Raw genomic sequence first — 21,144 nt, forward strand, 5'->3', positions numbered from 1 at the left:
TACACTGTTCCTTTGTCTAAACCCCACACAAGATACAATCATGTTGACGAGCCCAGATATAAACGGGGGGAGGGGGATCAAGGAAAACAACAAGGCATATACAGAATAGGCAAAAATCTATACAAAATGAAAGCTCTGTTATTAGAGACAAAAATGATATTTCATGTAGGGAAGAGGGCGGCAATGCTCTTGCCTCAGATTCCAGCATTACCTCATGCTTCCTTAGTCAAAGTAGTGTAGTCTTTGAATGGTTGTCACATCTCTTTTCATTTTTAAATGTGTTGCATTGGTCCCATACAACGCATCGCGCAAGAAATCTAAACAAGGTAAATTATGCCACAGGTACCTCCCCCAGCTGCATGCCCCATGCACTGATAAGTGAATAAGTGGACAAAATTATATCCTGGACGGTATAATTTCATTTGTTTGGAAAGCCAAAGCCTATGAAGAGCGAGGCGAGAATTATACTTCCTCATTAGTGTTATTGTGACACTCCACTGCCAGAAGACACGACATTGGACACCGGTCACTTACGTCTTAAAATCAAAATGAATATGACACAAACGGCAAATCACGTCTTCCTTCAGTTACGTTGTAATACTAGTAAGAGAATTGTTCACAGTGTTTTGGTAACACGCCCCCTTCAATAACGGATAGGCCACGCTTTAGTAACTTTTCTACTGATATTAAAAGCATGTTTGTCATGTCATAGCCAGTGAGAATATTGATGTGCGATATCTCATACAAACATTTCAACAGCAGTAAGGCCACTGTAACACACAACAGAAAGGGCTCAAACACGACACATACACACACACACACACACACACACACACACACACACACACACACACACGCACACGAACACAATGACCAAACGCTTATGCTGAAAAAAATCTAGAACCCCTAATCACAAACAAACACGTCTTAAACTCGTTGGATGTTAGGAAATTTAACATTCAATGCCGTGCAAATATGTCCAGATATATGCTTCACATCATTCCATGCGAGATTATTTAGTTCTAACAGATTTCATGTGGGCTCCTCTAGATTCTTGTTGACATATATGCCTCCAAGAGACAAATCAGAAGGTGAAAGTAACACACAAAAATAAGTATCTAACGACTGCTTGTTTATTTTTCTTTTATTTCAGAATTTCAAATCACTTTTTTATGTGTATCTTCTCTTGCTTCATACCATTTTATTTCATTACACTGCAAGCAATAACAGACAAGAAGCATAACGATGAGGCGCAAGAACAAGAACAAGACTAACAAGAAGAACAAGAACAAGAACAGTAAGAAGAAGGAGGGGAGGCAGGAAAACCCTTTGTCCTGACGCTGGGTGTGACAAACATGAAATTCTGATCCATCCAATGTGTGAAAGGAAGCAATAGTAAAATAAAAAAGACAAATATTGACACAAGGAATAAGTATGAAAAAAGAAATGGAGTGTGAGGAAGAGAGGGGAAAAGCTCATTTCAAAAGTAGGATTTGGTAACATGCCCTCTTCGGCAACGGATAGGCCACGCTTTAGTAACTTTTCTACTGATAGATTGTCTTCTCTGAGGCAGGAGCTCCTGGTGAATTCCCAACAAATCATTAGACCACCGAGCTTTCGCCCGACAGCAGGTGTTGGTTCTAATCCTTATAGCATGCAGCGGTTACTGCGTAATTATTCAAGTTCATGAAATTATTCAAACTCATGAATTTGTCAATCAATTGCAATGAAAACATTTTCATGATATTGTCAAAGAGTTTTCATGAATTTGAATACTCAAATGCGTTGAATACGTTGGTGTTTTTTGGTTTTTTACTTTGTGTTTTTTTTTCTTTTCAGAGGATGAAGCTTCACAACAATATGTGACCGTGCACCTCAAAACGAACATAAAGTCGCACACACTGATTTTGCGTGAGGACTGAAAATAAGTGAAATGAGTCAACCTAGCCGAACTTGACTTTTTCATATTTTCTGAAAGAGCGGGTCTTCTTTTACATTCTGCTAAAATTTGGGATCATAAAACGGGCAGGAAAGTGTGTTTTTAGCAGTTTATCTCGAACAGTTTTGGTAGAATAGTGTGATTAGGTGTGTCTTTAGAATCCCTTTTTCATTTCTGAAAAACCTTGTCCACACTCCTCAATTTCAACTCTAATAACTTTTGAAAGGATAGTGCTACTGCTTTGAAATTTTGCGTTAATTATGGACAGAATGTGTTAATGAGGCATGCTTCATTTCAGTTTAATCTGATAATCCCTTCATTGTTGTTACTCTGGTGGTTTACTTCCTGTTTTTTGTCCCATTCATCGCACAGCCAGCACGGTTTGGTAAAGATTAAGCGCTTGAATAGACACTGTACTTCAGAGCCTCTTTTCTCAGTTCACACTTTTCCTGAGTTTGTGCTTTCTTTCCAGTATTTAGATAGGTTAGAAGAGTCCATTTGATTTGAGTTATACATCATTTTAAAGCTTAAAGTCTGTTCTTTCAGAATATGGTCTTATAACTAAAAATTCATGTCTGGCGACTTTTTGTTTTCAGGTGCAGGGTCACAATTATTGCAATAAACAATGCAATGTAAGTAGTGTAGATCTCTTTTGGTCCGATGTATTAGTGTCTGCATTATCACTTCACATTATTTTACACATATTGTAACAATGTTTTTTATGTACCGCATAATACTTCTGCCAACAAGGTCTTCTTGGGTAGCCCTATTTTTTGGAAGCATTGCATATCGAGGTGCATTTGACAACGTATAACAGCAACACATTTCTTTTTACACGAAGATAATTATTCTGTGGCTTTGGTTAGTTATCGTTTACACTAAAGTTTATGTTTTCATTTTTTCCCACGTTCTCTGTGTATATGATTCAAGAGTGTATTGATGTTAACTTGTGTTAGAGAGAATAGTCCAAAAAAGGATCCGACGCCTGGTAATTTTATTGTCATTGAATGCTGTTAAAAATGTTTCTAATTTTGTGATGTCAAAAATGTATATGTCATATTACATATGAAAAAAGGACAATGTTTTGTTCTGATCAATAAAATCCAGAAATACAAAAAAAAAGAATATGCTAATTATAATAAAGGTACACACACACACACACACACGCACACATGTATATATATATATATATATATATACATACAATGTACTACGTTATTGTACTACACGCTTTTTGTATATCTTTGTGTGATTGCAAATAAAACGCCATATTAAGGCAGTTTGAGAAGAGTTTATTAATCAGTTAAAAGATATTTCATTAAAAGTCAGTCTTTTACTGACTTGACTGATACAACAATTTTTCTCAAAACAGCGTAACACACAAGAAATAAGAAAACGACTGTGATTAACAATTGAAAATATGCAGCTTTAATATTTTTAAATGATGAAGAAGGTAATGACATATTCATAAAACCTGCATAAGGCTAACTTTTAAATGGACAACCTTTCAAGAGCAAACTGAGGAGTAGAGGTAAAATAAACTGATGCTCAAAAACTTTCTTGAAATTGTATTTTTCGATAACAGTATCCTACTGCTGTTTGCGTACTCCTTTTATCTAAGCGTTAAACAAATTAATAGTATTAATATTAATAATTATAGTTATATCTATATGACTGATATTTTCTGTTCGTCTGTTTGTTTCTTTTTTTGCTCCTGTTTTCTTTTACTTCAACAACCTAGAATTGAAGAAACATTAGGAGCTGGCCAAATCAGCATGTAGTAAATCAAATTTTTACAATGAAGTAAAACGTGATTAGTTAGGAAATAAATAAATGAATCAATAATATACAACGCTTTTCTTTGAGGGGGTCGTGTAAATATACATGCTTGCAAGAAGTTAAATCATGTGTAACTAATCTCATCATGATCAGGACTTTGACAACATTTCACTTCATTTATTGTAATCTCTTTTGATTTACTATACAGTATTCATATAGACAAGTGCGTGTCTGTCTACAAGGGTGTGACTTGTGAGGATACTGAGTGCAAGTAAGATATTCATCGTGTCAGCAGTTCAACATCACCCACTGATTCATGTGCATACATATTCAGCTTATTCTGAGAGTTAGGATTAAAAAAAAATAGATAGCCTAACCGATTACCCAGCAATAATGATAAGTAATGTGTTAATGGTAATAACTCAACTCCAAAATGGACAACTGTCGCTCTCCTTTTATAGCGTGATACTGACTTACAGATGCACATATATTTACAAATTATTGAATATGCCTGAGGCTGATTGTGACGGTGCTTCGAAGATGTAACTGGGTGTTAGTTTTTCTGGAATAGCTTTACGTTTTATGGTTGGCTAGCCGGTCTGTAAGGATGCTTAGCTGACACCACGTTGTCGTGAATGCTGTCCACAAACTCTCGAAAGTTCCATTTTTGCTCTTTTTTGTGGGACATCGTCATGCATGATTAAGCTCTTCCAGGCTGTCTTCCACTGTAGTCGCTGTGCTACTGGCCGCTTGGTCAGTCCTTGTCTCTCCAGTCATACTTACCTTAGATTATAATGTTTCGTCTGTGATTGATAACTGCAAAGACAGACAGAGTTAGAGATGTTAATTGCTGGCATATTGACATGCTTACTGTACATGCTTAGCAAAAACAGTCCTTGGTATGGCAAATATTGTAAATACACGAGTTTGATAAAGCGATGAGCCTTCTATTACATCAATTCATTTCATATCTTTTCATTTCATGTCATGTTTATTTCAAACAAAAACGGAATTAGAGAAAGGTATTTACACGGAAATATGCTTAGTTTTACAAAAACCAATCCAATGAATAAAGGAAATCCTGTGAATGGAAGTATAATCAACGTGATAATCATGTGCTGTGAATTTTATTGATTGAAAACAGAGACGACAACATGTTAATTTATATAATTAGAAAACTGATAGATTACCACTAATAACATAATATCATACTGTGCCATAAATAACAGTCATTACAATTGTATCATATATACATTGTAATTATTATCTTATTCAAATAAAATCGACTTTATTATAAAGAAATATATCTATATCAAGATGCTACATCACCTCGGTGGGAGAAGAGAGTTGTTTTCGCCTGATGACTGCAGCAACACACACAGCCACTGATAAGATGAAGGCGATTGTTAACAATACTGCAGTGGTGGATTCCTGGTGCAACACTCCTTCTACAGTTTCCATCTCTGGACAAAACTTATCTGTTGGGATGCAACACGCGTTGCATGAATGTAACATATTATTACAGTGCGCAATCAACTTCCCAATGATAATGAACAATACATTTTGTTGTTGTTAAGTTGTTCAGTTATAACGAAAGTTCGATATAGCGATGTAGAATTTGAAATTATGTTGCGATTTTTGGGGTGTATTACATTTATGTCATTTTCAGACAGATCTCCAATCCAAACAACAGAGTTGATAGTGTCAGTGACTAGACCCTTTATATGTATATATATATATACAACCTCTTTTAATTTAATTTAAATTCATGTTAAAACAAAAACTTATTACCTCCTGGACATATCAGATCGAGTGAAGTACTCCATCTGTGTACGTTGCTTCCGTTACACATGACATTAACGCACTTGTGAGGACGAGGTGACAGTACGACGGTAGGATGCCATGAAGAAGACAGGACCTCACCGTCGATTACGATTTCGAAAGTGTCAAAAATGTTTCCCGGGTCAGTAAGACACGTGATCGTCAGTTTGTTTTCACTCTCTCGATCGTGCGTCACGATGGAGATGATTTCATGGAGACTTGTCGGAACTGAATTGGGAGAAGTTACAGTTATACAAAACTGATCCGGTAATGGGTCCTAACATATGCACGGATTATAAGCACTTTCAAATTCAATGTCATTTGTTTCATTTTAAAGAAAGCTTAATGGCGCCACGTTTTTTTTTTTAACCCTGAAGACTAGAATTTGCGTACACTCAAAACATTGCGCATACCCCAAGTCTTTTTTTTTAATGGCACACCTTAGTTCAAACTTCATTTGGCGACGACCGAAGAGGTAAAACTGGTAAAAACTAGTTCAAATGCCACTGTATTCATATTATGATACTCAAAGGCGATTCCCCGAGTTATGAACCTAAACAGATGCACTAGTGACCCAGAATGATGTTACATTTTCCATTATTATACTCCTCTTATGTCTTCAATTATGATATAAACAAGGCTGTTTCGGTCCTTACCTTCATCTGTAGGACAGTATGTCTTTTCAACCGATGCAGAGCCAACTCCATTTTGACCGAGGCAAGTCACGTGAGTACACTTGTCTGGACGAGGTGCTATGATAAAGGAAGGGATCTCTGACGACGAAACTATCTCCTGGTCTACCTTTATGACGAATGTGTGGATGGGAGGGTACGGCTGATCACGTGGTTTCAGTTGACACGTAACCAAAAGGTTTCCTTCTGGATGGTTGGCGTCCTGTTGTTCCTGAAGTCTGATTGATAGGGCGTCTGCTGCAGGTGCATCTACCCATGTATGGCGATTAGTCAAGCGAAGGTTTTGTAAGATACTTGGATCGTAATATCAAAATACTTTAGCCAATATTTGCACTGAAGTGTGACAAGGCCATACCATCGTCACCAGTAATATCAATGGCTTTCCTAGCGAACTCGTGCAAACAAAAAACTTTTCTTAGTTCTTTTAAGCAAAATCTTGAAGCCATTGTTTTTTTATCCTACTTTTAATTTGATCGTGATCACATGAAATATCTTTGCGTACTCACAATGATGCCTCGGTCGGTAATTATATTTGCTTGATTAAACTGCTACTTTATTTAGCATTGGAACCTGCAGTTTAATTTCATGAACATTACATTTTGTCGATTCTTCAAATTCATTATATTCTCCACATATTGTATTCTCGCATGTTTCGTCATTTTTCGTCATTGACAAATTGTACTTTATAATAGCGTTTATTATTACTACGAAGCCTAAATCCTACAAGCTTTTGCTTTTCAGTAGGTTCTTCATATTTTGTCCTAATACATTTGTTTATTCCCGTCTCAAATTGACTGTTGTGTTGTACGAAAATGTGGAATATGGAACAATGAATAAAAAATGAAGACTACGGAATAAACTTTCGAATTCAAGACTCGTACTGTTGTACATGTAAATACTCCTTTCACATTGTTTTATGGATACAATTCCACGCACCCTTCTACGTAACAACAATAACAACATTGCACAGAAATTTTCATCTGAATTACAGACAGCACTTGAAAAATAAACGAAGACTATTTACGTTTTTGACAGTAAATAGACGCTGTCGTTGTATTTCTGAATCCGTTGCTTCCTTTGCACGACACGTCCACACACCAGCGGGGAAGAGGAGAAAGACGAGTTTGAGGTGAAGAAGATCTCGATAGCTCGACGCCATTAACGGTTATCTCATACATTGCGATGGGTGGAGATGGTTGGTCGTGAGGAGTCACGTGACACTCAATGATAACACCAGACTCGACGTCAGGATCCGATTGATCGTGAAACTTGATGGTTATCACTCCTTCTGATGGAAACTCTTAATCAAAATAGAATGAATCCAAGAGGTTATGAAATCGAATTGAATAGTTTATTCGTAACATATTTTGTACATTCTTTGTGTTTCAATGGACGCAACTGCTATTAAATAGCAATAGCATACTATTCAGGTAATATGTCATATGTAATGCTTTATTCATTAGAACACTGGTTCATTTTTTTTAAACTCCAAATGCACAACTTGTCGTTATAAAGTTTTATTTCGTCTCCCAGCGGGCGGATGATACATCAAACTGCATTTTGAATAATCACATGCATCGTCATGCATTCAAATTTATAATCAGTTTTTATCGAATATCTAAACTACCTGACCCGCCACCACGAGGTGGTGGCTTAAGAAGGCAAGTCGCCTAAATGTCAATTTGAGTATTTCCCTATTGCCATGTTCTCATAACTTTCATTTCTTTAATACTATTTCAAAATATATGAATTGTTCCACTGTAATCGCAAAACGCTCCAAGGAAAAGGTAAGCGAGTCGCTCACAAATAAATGAAATTTGGGGTTTCAATCCCTTACAAGATTCTGTGGCAAAAATGTCTTGGAAAATCAAGATTTATGTACATGAGGTAATTTCAGAAGACAGAATTTACAAATATATAATCATCCTGTTTATAATGCATATCTCTCTCTCTCTCTCTCTCTCTCTCCCTCTCTCTCTCTCTCTCTCTCTCTATATATATATACATATATATAAATATATATATATATAATATATATATATAATATATATATATATATATATATATGCATAAGATAAAACAATCAGATGGAAGTTAAAGCTTCCAATTTGAAACAAATGTGATATATATTATCAAAATCTAATCATCTCAGTTAGTCAAATAATCATAATCATGCCTCTGAGGTGTAACTATGATTACGTCGTAAGGTATGAAATTGCCACATTTTTTTTTTATTTCCGAGGAAATTAGCATTACAGAACCATGCCATACTTTCTCTTAACTCTTTATGTGCCACGTTCGCACGTCCGACTCAGTCGACGGCGTGCCAACTTCGCATATTCTGCTCAACAAACAAAGCCGCCAAAACCAATCGATAAATCGCTAATCCCGCGGTACAATCAAAGCGTTTCTCGCGCTTTTGTTCCTCTCACATACGGCTTGCATTCTATGTGGTGAATGACTATCAAACGGTGTTCCCAACTAGATTTTGCATGTACACTTTAAGTTTCTGTCTCTATTTTATGTGCAAAAGTCATTCCTTTACAGTAATGTAGCAACTGGTAATTCAAAAGAAAATAGAATTGTTATACATTGTATATAGAAGCAATAATGTTTGGCATTCTTCTTTAACTTTGCTCACTATTATGTCCAGCTCAATAGAAATTTGTAGAAGTTATACAGATTGGAAAAACAAAATTCTTTCTCTAAGCATGAATACCTTCGTGTCTCAGAATAACATGGCACACAGGGGATTTCCACCATGGCACATAAAGAGTTAATAGTCTAATGTCTCATATCATAATGCCTGCTAACACGTAAACACCCCGAGAGGTAGTTGGTTATAAAGTCTGAATTGTACGTGTATGTGATTCCAGACATAACATTTTAAATTGCGATCCAGCGCATTACTAGATTTCGTTGTTAAAAAAGTGTTTGCCTGTGTTGTTGCTTGTTTGTTCATGTCTTAATCACGTTTTCAGAGATTAAACGTTATTTCTTTTTTACATAACAATCCGGTAAATCGTGAAAAGAGCGGTGAATGTCTCATTTTGAGTACTAGTATTTTTTGCAAGGACGAAGAAAGAATCTGCTAAATTCAAAGCACTTGGAGTAGGTTGCCAATGAAATTTGCCTGATTCATCACGTAGACAGTACTGGAAGGAGGAACTAAAGTACAGACATGATACGTAGGTTCCTTGACTTTTTTGACACTTAAGGACTTACTAAAAAGCAGAGTTTATCCAGTGCGACCATTCCAAAATTGATAACATGCTTTGTGGAAATTTAATTACAATGAATGCAGTAATTACAACAATTGCAATGATTTGTATGGATATGTGTTATGATCATTATGCAATGTATTATGAATATTCGCATTTCACTTTGTTATTTTTGCCTCCTAAATATTCGCTCTTCTGATCTTTTCTTTTTAGTCTCACTCTCTTCCTAGCTCCCTCTCCCTCTGTGCCTTAGCAATATTAGCATTCTTTCACACGTATTCTTTCTTTCGTTCTATCAATAAATATGATGGTGCGTTAAATATGTTGGTCTTTGCTTCTGCAAATACCTATTGCATTTCTCGATCACCTCGGATTACCACGTTTCATAACTTTGTGAACGTACATTTCATCTACACTGGACTTTCGTACATCGACGCAGCTGTTTTAATATACCAGTTCTCAAAATACATTATTAAGTTACAATTTTCTTACTGCACTCTTTCCTCTCAATCACAATCTTATTTGTTTCTTTGAACAATGAGTAGGGAGGTATTACGATGACAGTCTTACCTCCTATATCCGCACACAATAGACACTTTAAAACGCATAGTGACAGTTATGGAAATAAGCCTGCTTTATTCTCTTGATGACTGGCATTCATGACAGGGCAATCATGTGTTTTAAAATACCATGATTTTATTGTTACTGGAGATAGAAGGTTTCGTATGTTAAAGAACTTACCATTATAAAGTAGAAATATACGTAACATTGCAATATTGTTTGAATATTAACTGGTTTGAGGAGAAGTCAGTAATAAGTCAAGCGGCAAAACAAAACCAACAAACGATCGCTTTATTGAGAGAGGTGAAAATGTGATTTCACCTTCCCGTTTCAGTTCTGGAATATCCGACAATTTAACGTTCATTGCAACTAGACTTATAACTGAGAAACACGAAATAATTGAGCAAGTAAATCCGTTTACTTACATCTTGACATAACAAAAGTCAGATAAAAAAAGGCCAAATCTTTCCTTTCAAAGTAGCAACCTTGGCATGTTCAAAGTATAGTATTGGGTAAATACCGTCCTAGAATAACGAATTAATTGATGTATATTCGAGACATCGAGGTTGCATACTATTAAAACGGAGAAGGTAATTTATTTGTGAATGTGTACAATTTGCATTCGAAAATACAACAGTTTTTAGTTTTGGGACAAACGTTCAAACAAACCAGAACTCGTTGTAGTTGCAAGGATACTGTATGAACACATCGGACATATTGACATAGTTATTGGAATCAAATGGGAGAATTGAATAGGAAAGTAAAAACAATATTTTGTAGCATTGTATTTTAATTACCAGCAATGCCGTTTTACAGCTAATGGCAGATCTGATCATGGAAAATAAATCTGACTACACTGTACATGACAATTTTTAAAAAAGGTCTTGACTTGTTTTTCTTCTTTTGCTCGCATTTCATATGACAAATAACTTCCTAGAACATTTTGCATGAATTCGACAATTTGGTGATTGCTTCAATGTCTAACAACGCTGGGTGAAGTGAAAAAAAAAATAAATCAGAAAACCGCACACTCGTGCATTTTATGAACATGTGATCGACTAGGATTGCCATAGTTCATTGTAATGGCACAGTAACTTGATCAAATCTTTCTCTACGATTATCCAGTGTCACATTAATATACATATATGGGGCGAAAATGAACTATCCTCTCAAAGGAAAAGGAGTATTCCATAAGTCCATGATGAATCCGTTTACTGGTCGAGACTCTGCACCTGAAAAGACGAATTTGAAAACCAATCAATTTCAGGCGGGAATGTACACTATTTTGTCTATCAAAATCATCGCTGTAAAATCTATAGGTGCAAGCTATTGTGAAATATCACAGTAAGTCAATACACTACACTGTTTATAGCTATTTACAGTGCTCGCTATACTTGCGTAAGACCCCTCGTTATATGGATTACGATGTAAGCCACCTTCACTGAAAAAAAAAAAAGATTATTTCCTTCATGTTGCACTTAAGATTTGGTACTGGACCGCATTTACATAATGGCACACATTCAAAGAAAAAAAGAAAGATATTGCACATATGAAATTGAATTATTTTAACCTTAACGACCAAACTGTTATGTTTTCATTCAAGCTAAGGTGTCGAGACGCGTATATCTATATGATTTATGTTATATTATATTTACACAATATTTACGCTTTGAAAACAAGTTGGTGATCAACACTTTAAACACGATTTTTTACTCTGGTGAAGTGCAAGGTGAAGGGTGTTGGTGCTTTCTTGTGGCATTGTAGTCTGATCATCTTTTAAATACCTCGTCCGGGAGGAAGAATGTTCTTCTTCTGTTAACGTAAGCGACGCAGACGATTACAGACAGGAAGAACACGACCGTAAGAAGAGCGTAAGTTGTCGACGATCGTTGCAGAGCTCCTTGACGCTGAAATTCTGCTATTATTTCCACAGCTTTTACGAGTTTATCAAAGACAATGAGACAAATGCTCACTAGTCAAGAAGACAGTATTAAACAAGATTTCGGAATATGCTAGGTTGATAAATGTACAAGTTTCTCAATCGCCGGCAAAACGTGCGGGCTCATTAACTTGATTACCGTGTGGATAATAATGGTAAAGGTACAGTAAGAATATCTGGGTGAAGGAGACCCTTTATGTATAAACGGTCATTCAATATTCCACCGTTTCATGGCATACTCAAAATGACAAAACCTCATGAAAGGAATGTTTATAATGGAGACGAGTACGAGGCTGACAAAATCGAACCGTTTTGAAAGTTGAGTGCAATTGAAAAGTCGTTTTCGATCACATCCCTCATCCCTACTTTGATTTTCTTAAAAACTGTAACTTCATTTGATATGATATCATATGATATTTCCCTCACTTCCCATTTGTCAGAGATTAAGTGTCCTTCGATCAAGAATGCCCTTAAAGGCCACGACGTTTGCGCAAAAACAGAACAACATAATACGCATGGAAAATATTTTTAATCTGTGAATATTTTTGAAAACTGCCAATTATTCAACATCTCTTCATTAAAAAATGCTTCATTCACGCGCATGCGTGTTTATTAGTGTGTGTGTGTGTGTGTGTGTTGGTGTGTGTGTGTGTGTGTGGGTGTGTGGATTTTGTTATCGTAACATTTTGTTTAGGAATGTTTTAGTTAAAAGAAAGACACCCACAATATTCAAAGTAGTGGGGAAAATTACCTTTTTTTAGACTAATGCCTGTTTTGTTCTGCTTTACATTTCTTTACCAGCTTTGCAGTTCGTATGGTGTGTATTTTTTATTTCAGAGAGCAAAATCAAAATAAAAAATTATCTTAATAAATCTCGGAATATTCAAATATTACCCAGATATCTGTTTTACTTTGATGTTGATTGGATGATACCATGGACCTAATATACATACATGGACTGTACACGGCAGTCTTTCTTTGATGTAATGATTGTCACCGACACCCGATTATGTGCATCTTAATGAGTACATTCAGGTGTCTGGACAATAACGATTGTGTAATCATGTATCGTCACTAAAAGGATCGTTTCCCTCATTTCAGTCTTGTTTCGCGGATGTGCCTTTTTCAGACGGAAATGTCTTTGAATAAATACAGATGATGAGGAGCAGCAAACCTGAGATCATGACAAATGTTGTGCCAAAAGATGGGTAATTGCTGATTTGCACATTTTCGCACACGCATAAAGATCTTGCCTAATGGCAAGATATATCTGTTCTCTATCATTACTCTGGAATAAGCTGGAGAAAAGTGAAATATTGAGATCACAGATTACAATCACTTTGCCAAAATGTTAGTTTTCTTTTAAAAACTGCCTGCTTCTCCCAAGCGAAATTGCTTGAGGTATGATTTCCTAACATACACCACAACTGCACATTCACTTTACTTGATTTTTGTGAGTTACTTTCTCCTGCGCATATAGTTTTAGATTTCTCGAATCTCCGTCTTGTTCTTCTCCCGGCTTGCTGGCGGTGACGATCATGGGATCAAAGCAGTGAAGCATGCTAAAAATGTCTTTGTGGCGCTTTTGAGACGTACGGGTGCATGAATTAATTAACGATACAATGAATGTCCATGTGTAGTAGGTCCATGATAATACTGACGTGATGACCTCTATTACTATTAAATTCCCACTGCAGATTGCAAAGAACACATTAAGATACAAATGAGAGGATCTCATTTGCAATGTACATGTTAATCCAAATACTCAAGAGTATGAGACATGTTATTGGTAAATATTGCAGACAGCTTTGATTTAAAAGCCTTTAGGGTTTTATGGAGTAGCCTACCTGAAGGGCAGAAGGTCTTGGTTGCAGTGGTGGAGCCAAAATCGTTCCATCCCGTACAGGAGACCTCGGTGCCCCCGTTGGCCCGAGGGGTGAAGGCAGTCGACGGCGAGCGGGAGGATGAGAGAGTGACGTTATCGGCTGTGATGAGGAAGGTATGGATACCAGGTGTCGGCTGGTACTCCTCGTCGATGTGACAGACCACTGTGTAGATTTTCCCATTGTTCTCTCCCACGCGCTCGTTGAACTGAACATCGATTATGTCATCTATTATTTGATATTATACGTAAACGATTAAGGTAACCATGCTATTCGAAGGTGAGACTATAGAGTCTAACACAGTTAGTAGGATAAGACAAGACACAGGTACGAGATTTATGTTTGTAGAATATCATGTGAGGGTATTACCTGCTTAGACTAGCATATCGTGTCATATTTGAGATCGAAACTTAGCTATATGTATAGTATAATGATATTCGTAGTACATTCTCACATTGACAACCTATATCATTAAAGTAGAAATTCTGAATTTACCTCTAAAACAGTACAGATCCGTTGAACGCGTTGATCCACGTCTGTTCCTTCCTTCACACATGATGTTGATACACTTGTTGGGACGAGATTCCACAATCGCAGACGGGACACTTGACGATGAAATCGTCTCGCCGTCAACGGAGATCTCGTATGAGTTAATTGGAGGTGTGGGTTGGTCACGTGGTTCGATGTGACACGTGATCACAAGGTTAACCTCGCTTGCGACTATCTGCTCTTCAATCTGCAGAGTTATGATGTCTTCCCCGGGAGGATCTGAATTAGATATCATGAAGAAATTCAAACAAACATTGTATATTATTATCCATATGTATTAGTGGTATCATACTTTCACAGTGTAAACATAAGAAATTAATACAAACACCGGACATCAAAATGTACTAAACACCGTGACAGCTTTAATTTGGCATTGGTATCAAACTTGGTTTAAAACATCATACATTTGAGGACATCTCGCATTCCTCAAGAAAACTATCTAAGGTTCAATTGTTGAGTGCATAAATTGTTGAATACTCGTATGTTATATTAATTATACGGGAATAAAAGGGATAATCTACACATCTTACTCTTGTAAAGTTAAAAATATCTGCAGTATTGGGGAAACCATACAAGCATCTTAACGATCGTTGTGTTAGTTGGTTCGTTTCGGTCAAAAATATCCTGTTCTAAATCAAAGACAGTGACATAATGAGACTATCGTCCGTATGTGTAAGTATGAAAGTTAAAAGGTTTTGAATACTCATTAATACTCATTTAACAAATTACAACTATTTTCACTGAATACAATATGCAATGATGTTGATATGCATCGTCATGACACCAAATAATGCTAATGAAGCTTTGAGAATATGTATGCATGTGGTTCATTTGTATTCTCGATGTTTATTTATTTCCTTCCTGCTCAAAGCTAATCTCGTCATTTGTAGCACCCCAGGCTTAATACCCCAGTCAATAGCAAAAGACTTGATCAATACAAGTTACCTGTGGGACAAAATTCATTCACTGTAGATGTCGAACCAAGTTCATTCATGCCAATACACGTGACGTCCGTACAGCCTGGAGGGCTTGGGGACACCATGAACGATGACGAGCTCGAATTTGACACTGTCACGCTTCCAACTTTGATCTCGTACCATTCGAGAGCAGGATAGGGTTGGTCAATGTCGGGCACGTGACAGGAAATGGTGAAAGTACCTCGACCACTGTCATCCAAACCTTCGTCGAACTCGATGTTGATGATATGATCACGAGGAGGATCTACCAACGAATTTTACAGTTATGTATTGCTTAGGTTTGCATGGTGAAGTAAATGAGGAGAGAGGTTTGCTGTAACACCATGTGCTCGCAGTCCTTACAGGGATCGTTTCTTGGCAGCGGAATGTTATAGAGAAGAAAGAAAAGGTCAACCATTTTGAAGGAGAGCTATCATTACGTCATAATTATCAGAAATAGCCCACGCTTCGAAAAAAAAAAAACCGTGTCCATGAAGAGGGGCATTAAGATTTAGACTGGAAAGGAGAATTTGATCTAGTAAGGAGATATGAACAGCCATGATAAACATTCAAAAAATGCTACAACACGTAGGTTTATCCTGTCCTTTCTTTTTCATACAGGTATTATATTCCTATGTAAATGCATTGACATATCTCCATGCATAAATCGCACATTGCTTGCTACGTGTGTGCATTTCATAGCCGGAGCTAATATCACGACACATAGGACACAGTTCATGTACATACATGTATATTGAAAATCTTCAAATATATCTATAAACACATAAGGCATCATGAATAGGTGTAATTTAATTTAATATGATATACGATGAAACGAAAAATTATTACTTGTGGGACAGTAGGTTCTAACAGAAGTTGCCGACCCGATGTCATTTTCACCAATACAGGTGATATTCGTGCAGCTGTCCGGTCGAGGAGATAGGGTGAACGAGTTGGAGGTCGACAATGTTTGACTATCTCTCTTGATGACGTAGCTGTCAATAGGCGGGAATGGTCGAGTATGAGAGGCTATATCACAGGATATAGTCAAATCAACGTGACCTCCGACCTCCCTAAGATCACCGGACTCTTGGAACTCAACCTGTATAGCATCATTTGGCGGAGGTGCTGTACAGGGAAATATAAAACATCGGAACGCGATTTTCCAACATTAAGAAACCTTCAACTACACTTAACAACAGAACTGAAAAGGTATTGTTAGTTTGAAGTCAAAGAATCCTTCTGAAGTCTTGTTGAGTATTTTAGTCGTATTGATTTTATTTATGGTATAATGTGTAATGGACTGTTTTCAAGACCTATCAGTATAAGCGATTGTATTGAGGCTTCAGAAGAAGCTTTACTGATTGTACCATACCTCTGGGGCAATAGATTGATGTACTCGATGTCGATCCCAAGGCGTTCGTTCCTTCACACGACAGTTCGATGCACCAACGAGGCGGTGGAGAAAGGCGAGTAGTAGGAGAAGATGACTGGGAGAGTGTGACGCCATCAGCTTTGATGACGTATGAATTGATAGCGGGCTCTGGCTGGTTCTGCGGGATTACGTGACATTCAATTTCCAAAGAAGACCCCTGATCACGTGTCTTGATACTAATCACACCATCGGCAGGGCCATCTGTGTGTTGGTAACAATTGGATTGCCATCAATTTTTGTCAATACTGTAATTCTGTAACATATCAACTAGAGAATAAATATTTTGTTTATCGCATGTTTGAAATTCATGTAAGCATGCACACTCGTGTACAGACTTGGCGAACTACGCTGGCCTGACCTCTTTTCGTAGGACTCAATGGCCTAAATTCACGAAGGTGGTACGATCTGTGTCCATGGTTTAAACCATGGACAAACGTACGGGGCAGCAAGTGCCCCATTGCCTATTTTGTTAACGAAATAGTCATTTCGTCGACGAATGACTGACTTCGTAACGAAATAGGTCATGCGACACCTGGCGCTCCACACAAAACTAAGGTCTTTGTCCATGGTTTAAACCATGGACAAAGATTGTACCACCTTCGTGAATCCGGACCATGATGACGTGATTGCACAAATTGTTAATGTCTGCGTTAAAGCAACGTCCTTAGCTACCATATTGTTTTGTTATATGCACCAATTTTGGTATGCATATAATGTTGTGTATAGTTAATATCTGGAATTAAAAAAAAAAAAACCTGTTTGATGCTATTTAGGAATAGAACAGCTATATTTATTTACAAGACCTCAATCATTTCTCTGAAACCTTCGGAGCAGCTACATTATGTCCATATTGTTAAGTTTACAGAACTGTTGATACACTATGATAATACCAACAAAAGGAATAAACTCTACAAGCAAGATGCTACAAACGAATGATCTATGAAAACATTTCGTTTCTTGCATACGTGAAAAATTATTTATATAATGTTGCGGGAACCAATGATAAGGATGTTCTATTAGTCTGTAATAAACGTGACTTGCCTCTCGAATAGTGGGGTAATATACGCTGATATATATCCTTTTCACAGTGTGTTTTCAAATTTTCTCTATGGTACGCTGATAATCTATCAACAGAAGAGGAAGAGGGGGATCATCCCAAGAGACCAACACCCACAAGTTATACAGCCCACGAGTTTGCCACTGAAAAAAAAAAGTTCACGGGTCACACAGCAAATGAGTTCGACACTAGGATTGTAAAAACGGGTGCTGTTCGTTATTCAGAAGGTTCGCTATTCCGAAGGTTCGTTAATCCGAATATTTGTGGCGTCATTCCGGAGGTTCGTTATTCCGGAGATTGGTTAATCCGAAAATGAAATTCGGAATAACGAACCTTCGGAATAACGAGCTGTAACTGTAAAAACACCCCACGAGTTCGACATTGCAACACGTGTCGGCAACAATGTGTCGGTCTCGTGGGCCTTATTTGTTTAGTCTCGAACTAATGGGCTGTGTAACTCGTGGGTTGTCTCTGTTAGGTTTCTGTTTGAGTTCACAGATAGTAGCATTTAAACCCATAGACAAGGCAATTCATTCCGATTGCCAAGTCCTTTGGATGGGTCATAATGCCATCAGGTTCACGATTGCTCGTTTAACATAAGGCGGATGAATACAGTCCGAATAGCGCTTTCTTTCTGTCACTGTGTTCCCACATGGTAATCTCTAGCAATCTTTTTTTTAATATCATAAATCTTGGTCTCTCGACTCTTCTTGATTTCAATAATGCCGTTTTTGGAGCTTTATGATAAAACAACAACTATAAAATTCTATGTTTCTATCACCTACGCTGAACTTTTTTAATGAATGAGTTTGCCCATGTTAGTCCTTACAGTACACAAAACACACACACACACAAATATGCACTTTTTGCGCCAAGAAAAACATGCTTAATCTCTCCAAAGTTTTCACATCCACCCACATCACGCACACACACACACACACACACGCACACACACACACACACACACACATACATAAACACACACACATATATATGAGCACCAAGTACAGGAGAAACCGGCCTACAGCCGCATTTTATAAGAGATAATACATTGCATTTATAGTAAAGAAAAATGATTTGTCAACTTGTTGGATTAACTGATTTTTCGGTGATTAGCTGAGCCGCTCATAAATGAAAGTGGCTAGATGACGGAAAAGCTGAAATGAGTAAAAATGTAGATTTCATTTTGAAAATCAGTGCATTAGTAAAGAAATGGTGTATAATTAGGGACCACCTTGCGAAAAACAATGCATTGATAATGATGGACCACTTATCTCACATTGTGTCCGCTATTTGTAATGGTTTGTTAAAAGTTGGGATTTTTTAAGTATTCAGTCGAACTAGGATCTCGTATTTGCAATGTTACAATGAAAGTTCCGTTGAAACTGTAGGGAGATGCATCTGCATTCCCTTAGCTTATCGCATGGTGAGACATGGGATGCGCCTGATGATGGCCCTGGCGGAGAATACTGCATGTGGTCTGGGCAGTAGGCCTACCCTTGAAAATCCAATGTAAATGCCGGTTTACCCATACAACAGCATTAAAATAAAAAAATAATAACATCTATGTTTTCCTTCTGCAATTGACAAACAATACAATTATATGCCTTTTCTTCATACTAAAAACCTGATTTCTCCGGCAAAAAAGTAAAATAACCAACGCTACTACCGACAACTTTACGTGTATGGATTTTTTTTTTGCTTTTTGCTTTTTTATGTTGTTGATGAAACTATATCCAATTAAATGAGAAATGCACTGAATGTGCATCATGATGGCTTAAATGAGATCTAATTTTATTTATTTTTTTGTCAGCGGTAAATCTTTACAGGTTTTATCACATCTATTTTAACACAAACACACACATGCACACACATACACACACACACACAATTAAGATAAGTAAATGGCGATGGTGTTGAATACTTACGTCTAACATTTAGCGTAGCTGATTGTTGAGAACCGGAAATGATGCACTGTAGCGTCTTCCCATGATGATCAGCGGAAGGAGTGAAGGTCAACACACTTTCGATGTTGTAATAAGTCTTGTAGTGATAGCAGCGATCCGTGCAGTAATAGGGTCGAGAATAGTAATACTGTAAGCAGTCCGATGAAATTCTACATCATTTTGCTTTTCATGCCAATTGCCCTCACACTTACTTCATGTCAGATTCGTCGAGTGCAGTTTCTTCCCGAAAAAAATACTTCCGAAATAATTCATCTCTTGATATGTAAATAAAAATAATCTACGGTTAGAGTACGTAGTAATGTGGATTCACTATCTTGATAGAATGCAACACAAGATTATTTCTTAATATCAGATGACATTGCTGGCTAATCTTTTCTCTCTTTTTTTTTTTTCGTTTCTCTTTTATATCGACAAAGATTAATGTCGGTAATGACAGCAATAATATATTCCATTCGATACCTTGCTGTTCACATCAATCTTGCCATATCGTCGATAATAAGAATGAATAGCCGCTTACTCTACGGCCTAAAATCAGTAATTCATTTCTGAAATGATATAAAATCAGCTGAAAATGTAAGTGTGTCGAACGTTATCCATGTAGGACATTCAACGTGATGGCTTTCGCTGTAGTGAAAAGGCAGAAAAATTCGAGCCACCCAGCGGAAGAAATTACTCTTTCCTACGTACATGCGTTGGGTGTTTATTTCCAAGACAATCTTTAATGCATCCCACTTTGTCTGAATTCAGTTGCCTAAGCCTCCAAGTTGTAGGATGAGAATTACAATTTTTGCCGGATACACTACCGTATCAGAGGCGCCGATGAAGAGCGTAGTGTTTCTGCCACTGGCACGAGCCAATCGGTGTGAGGGGTATGTCGTGTATGTCGCCCGGTATGTTGTTCGGTTTAATCTCACATCCTTTGGACTAAATAAGTCAATCGTAGATTCTGCGCAAGGTAAGTTTACCTAATTCATTTAGATTTAATAACAAAGACAATGATTTGAATAGATGTGAATTCCTCATTACTCACACCAGCAAATAAAATGGTTTATACCTTCTTATATTTCGAATTTTTGGTATCACTTGTGTTGTACAGTATATATGCCACATCTCCAATTTTACAACAAAATCTTACCTCATCTCAAGGCTAGTAATTCCTTATCTTAAAACCACAAGCATTCCTGAAACAAATCCCAGACTGGAAATACTCCAAATGCAAGACAATCCAAGAATCTTCATTGTTAGTTTCAGGCTATCCAGTGGGGACACTCCAACCTATATTAATCAACCAGCCAAATGGGAAGAAACATTAAGGCTATTTTGCAAGATATATCTATTCGTACTG

General features: G+C 37.1%; 1 protein-coding gene across 1 annotated transcript; it reads right to left on the reverse strand.

The window, feature by feature from the left end:
- Nucleotides 1-12,031: 12,031 nt before the first annotated feature.
- LOC139734817 (uncharacterized) lies at nt 12,032-20,396 on the reverse strand. The gene is made up of 7 exons (XM_071645602.1): nt 20,388-20,396; nt 19,761-19,875; nt 16,716-16,976; nt 16,190-16,468; nt 15,330-15,605; nt 14,331-14,603; nt 12,032-14,063 (listed from the first exon to the last, which is right to left on the reverse strand). Exons 1-7 carry the CDS (start codon nt 20,394-20,396, stop codon nt 13,705-13,707), a joined length of 1,572 nt encoding a protein of 523 aa, XP_071501703.1. The 3' UTR covers nt 12,032-13,704.
- Nucleotides 20,397-21,144: the final 748 nt, after the last annotated feature.

This window comes from Diadema antillarum, unplaced genomic scaffold (assembly GCF_040938485.1).
Source record: "Diadema antillarum isolate AM-2024a unplaced genomic scaffold, OU_Dant_1.0 seq00000547_RagTag, whole genome shotgun sequence".
NCBI lineage: Eukaryota > Metazoa > Echinodermata > Echinoidea > Diadematoida > Diadematidae > Diadema > Diadema antillarum.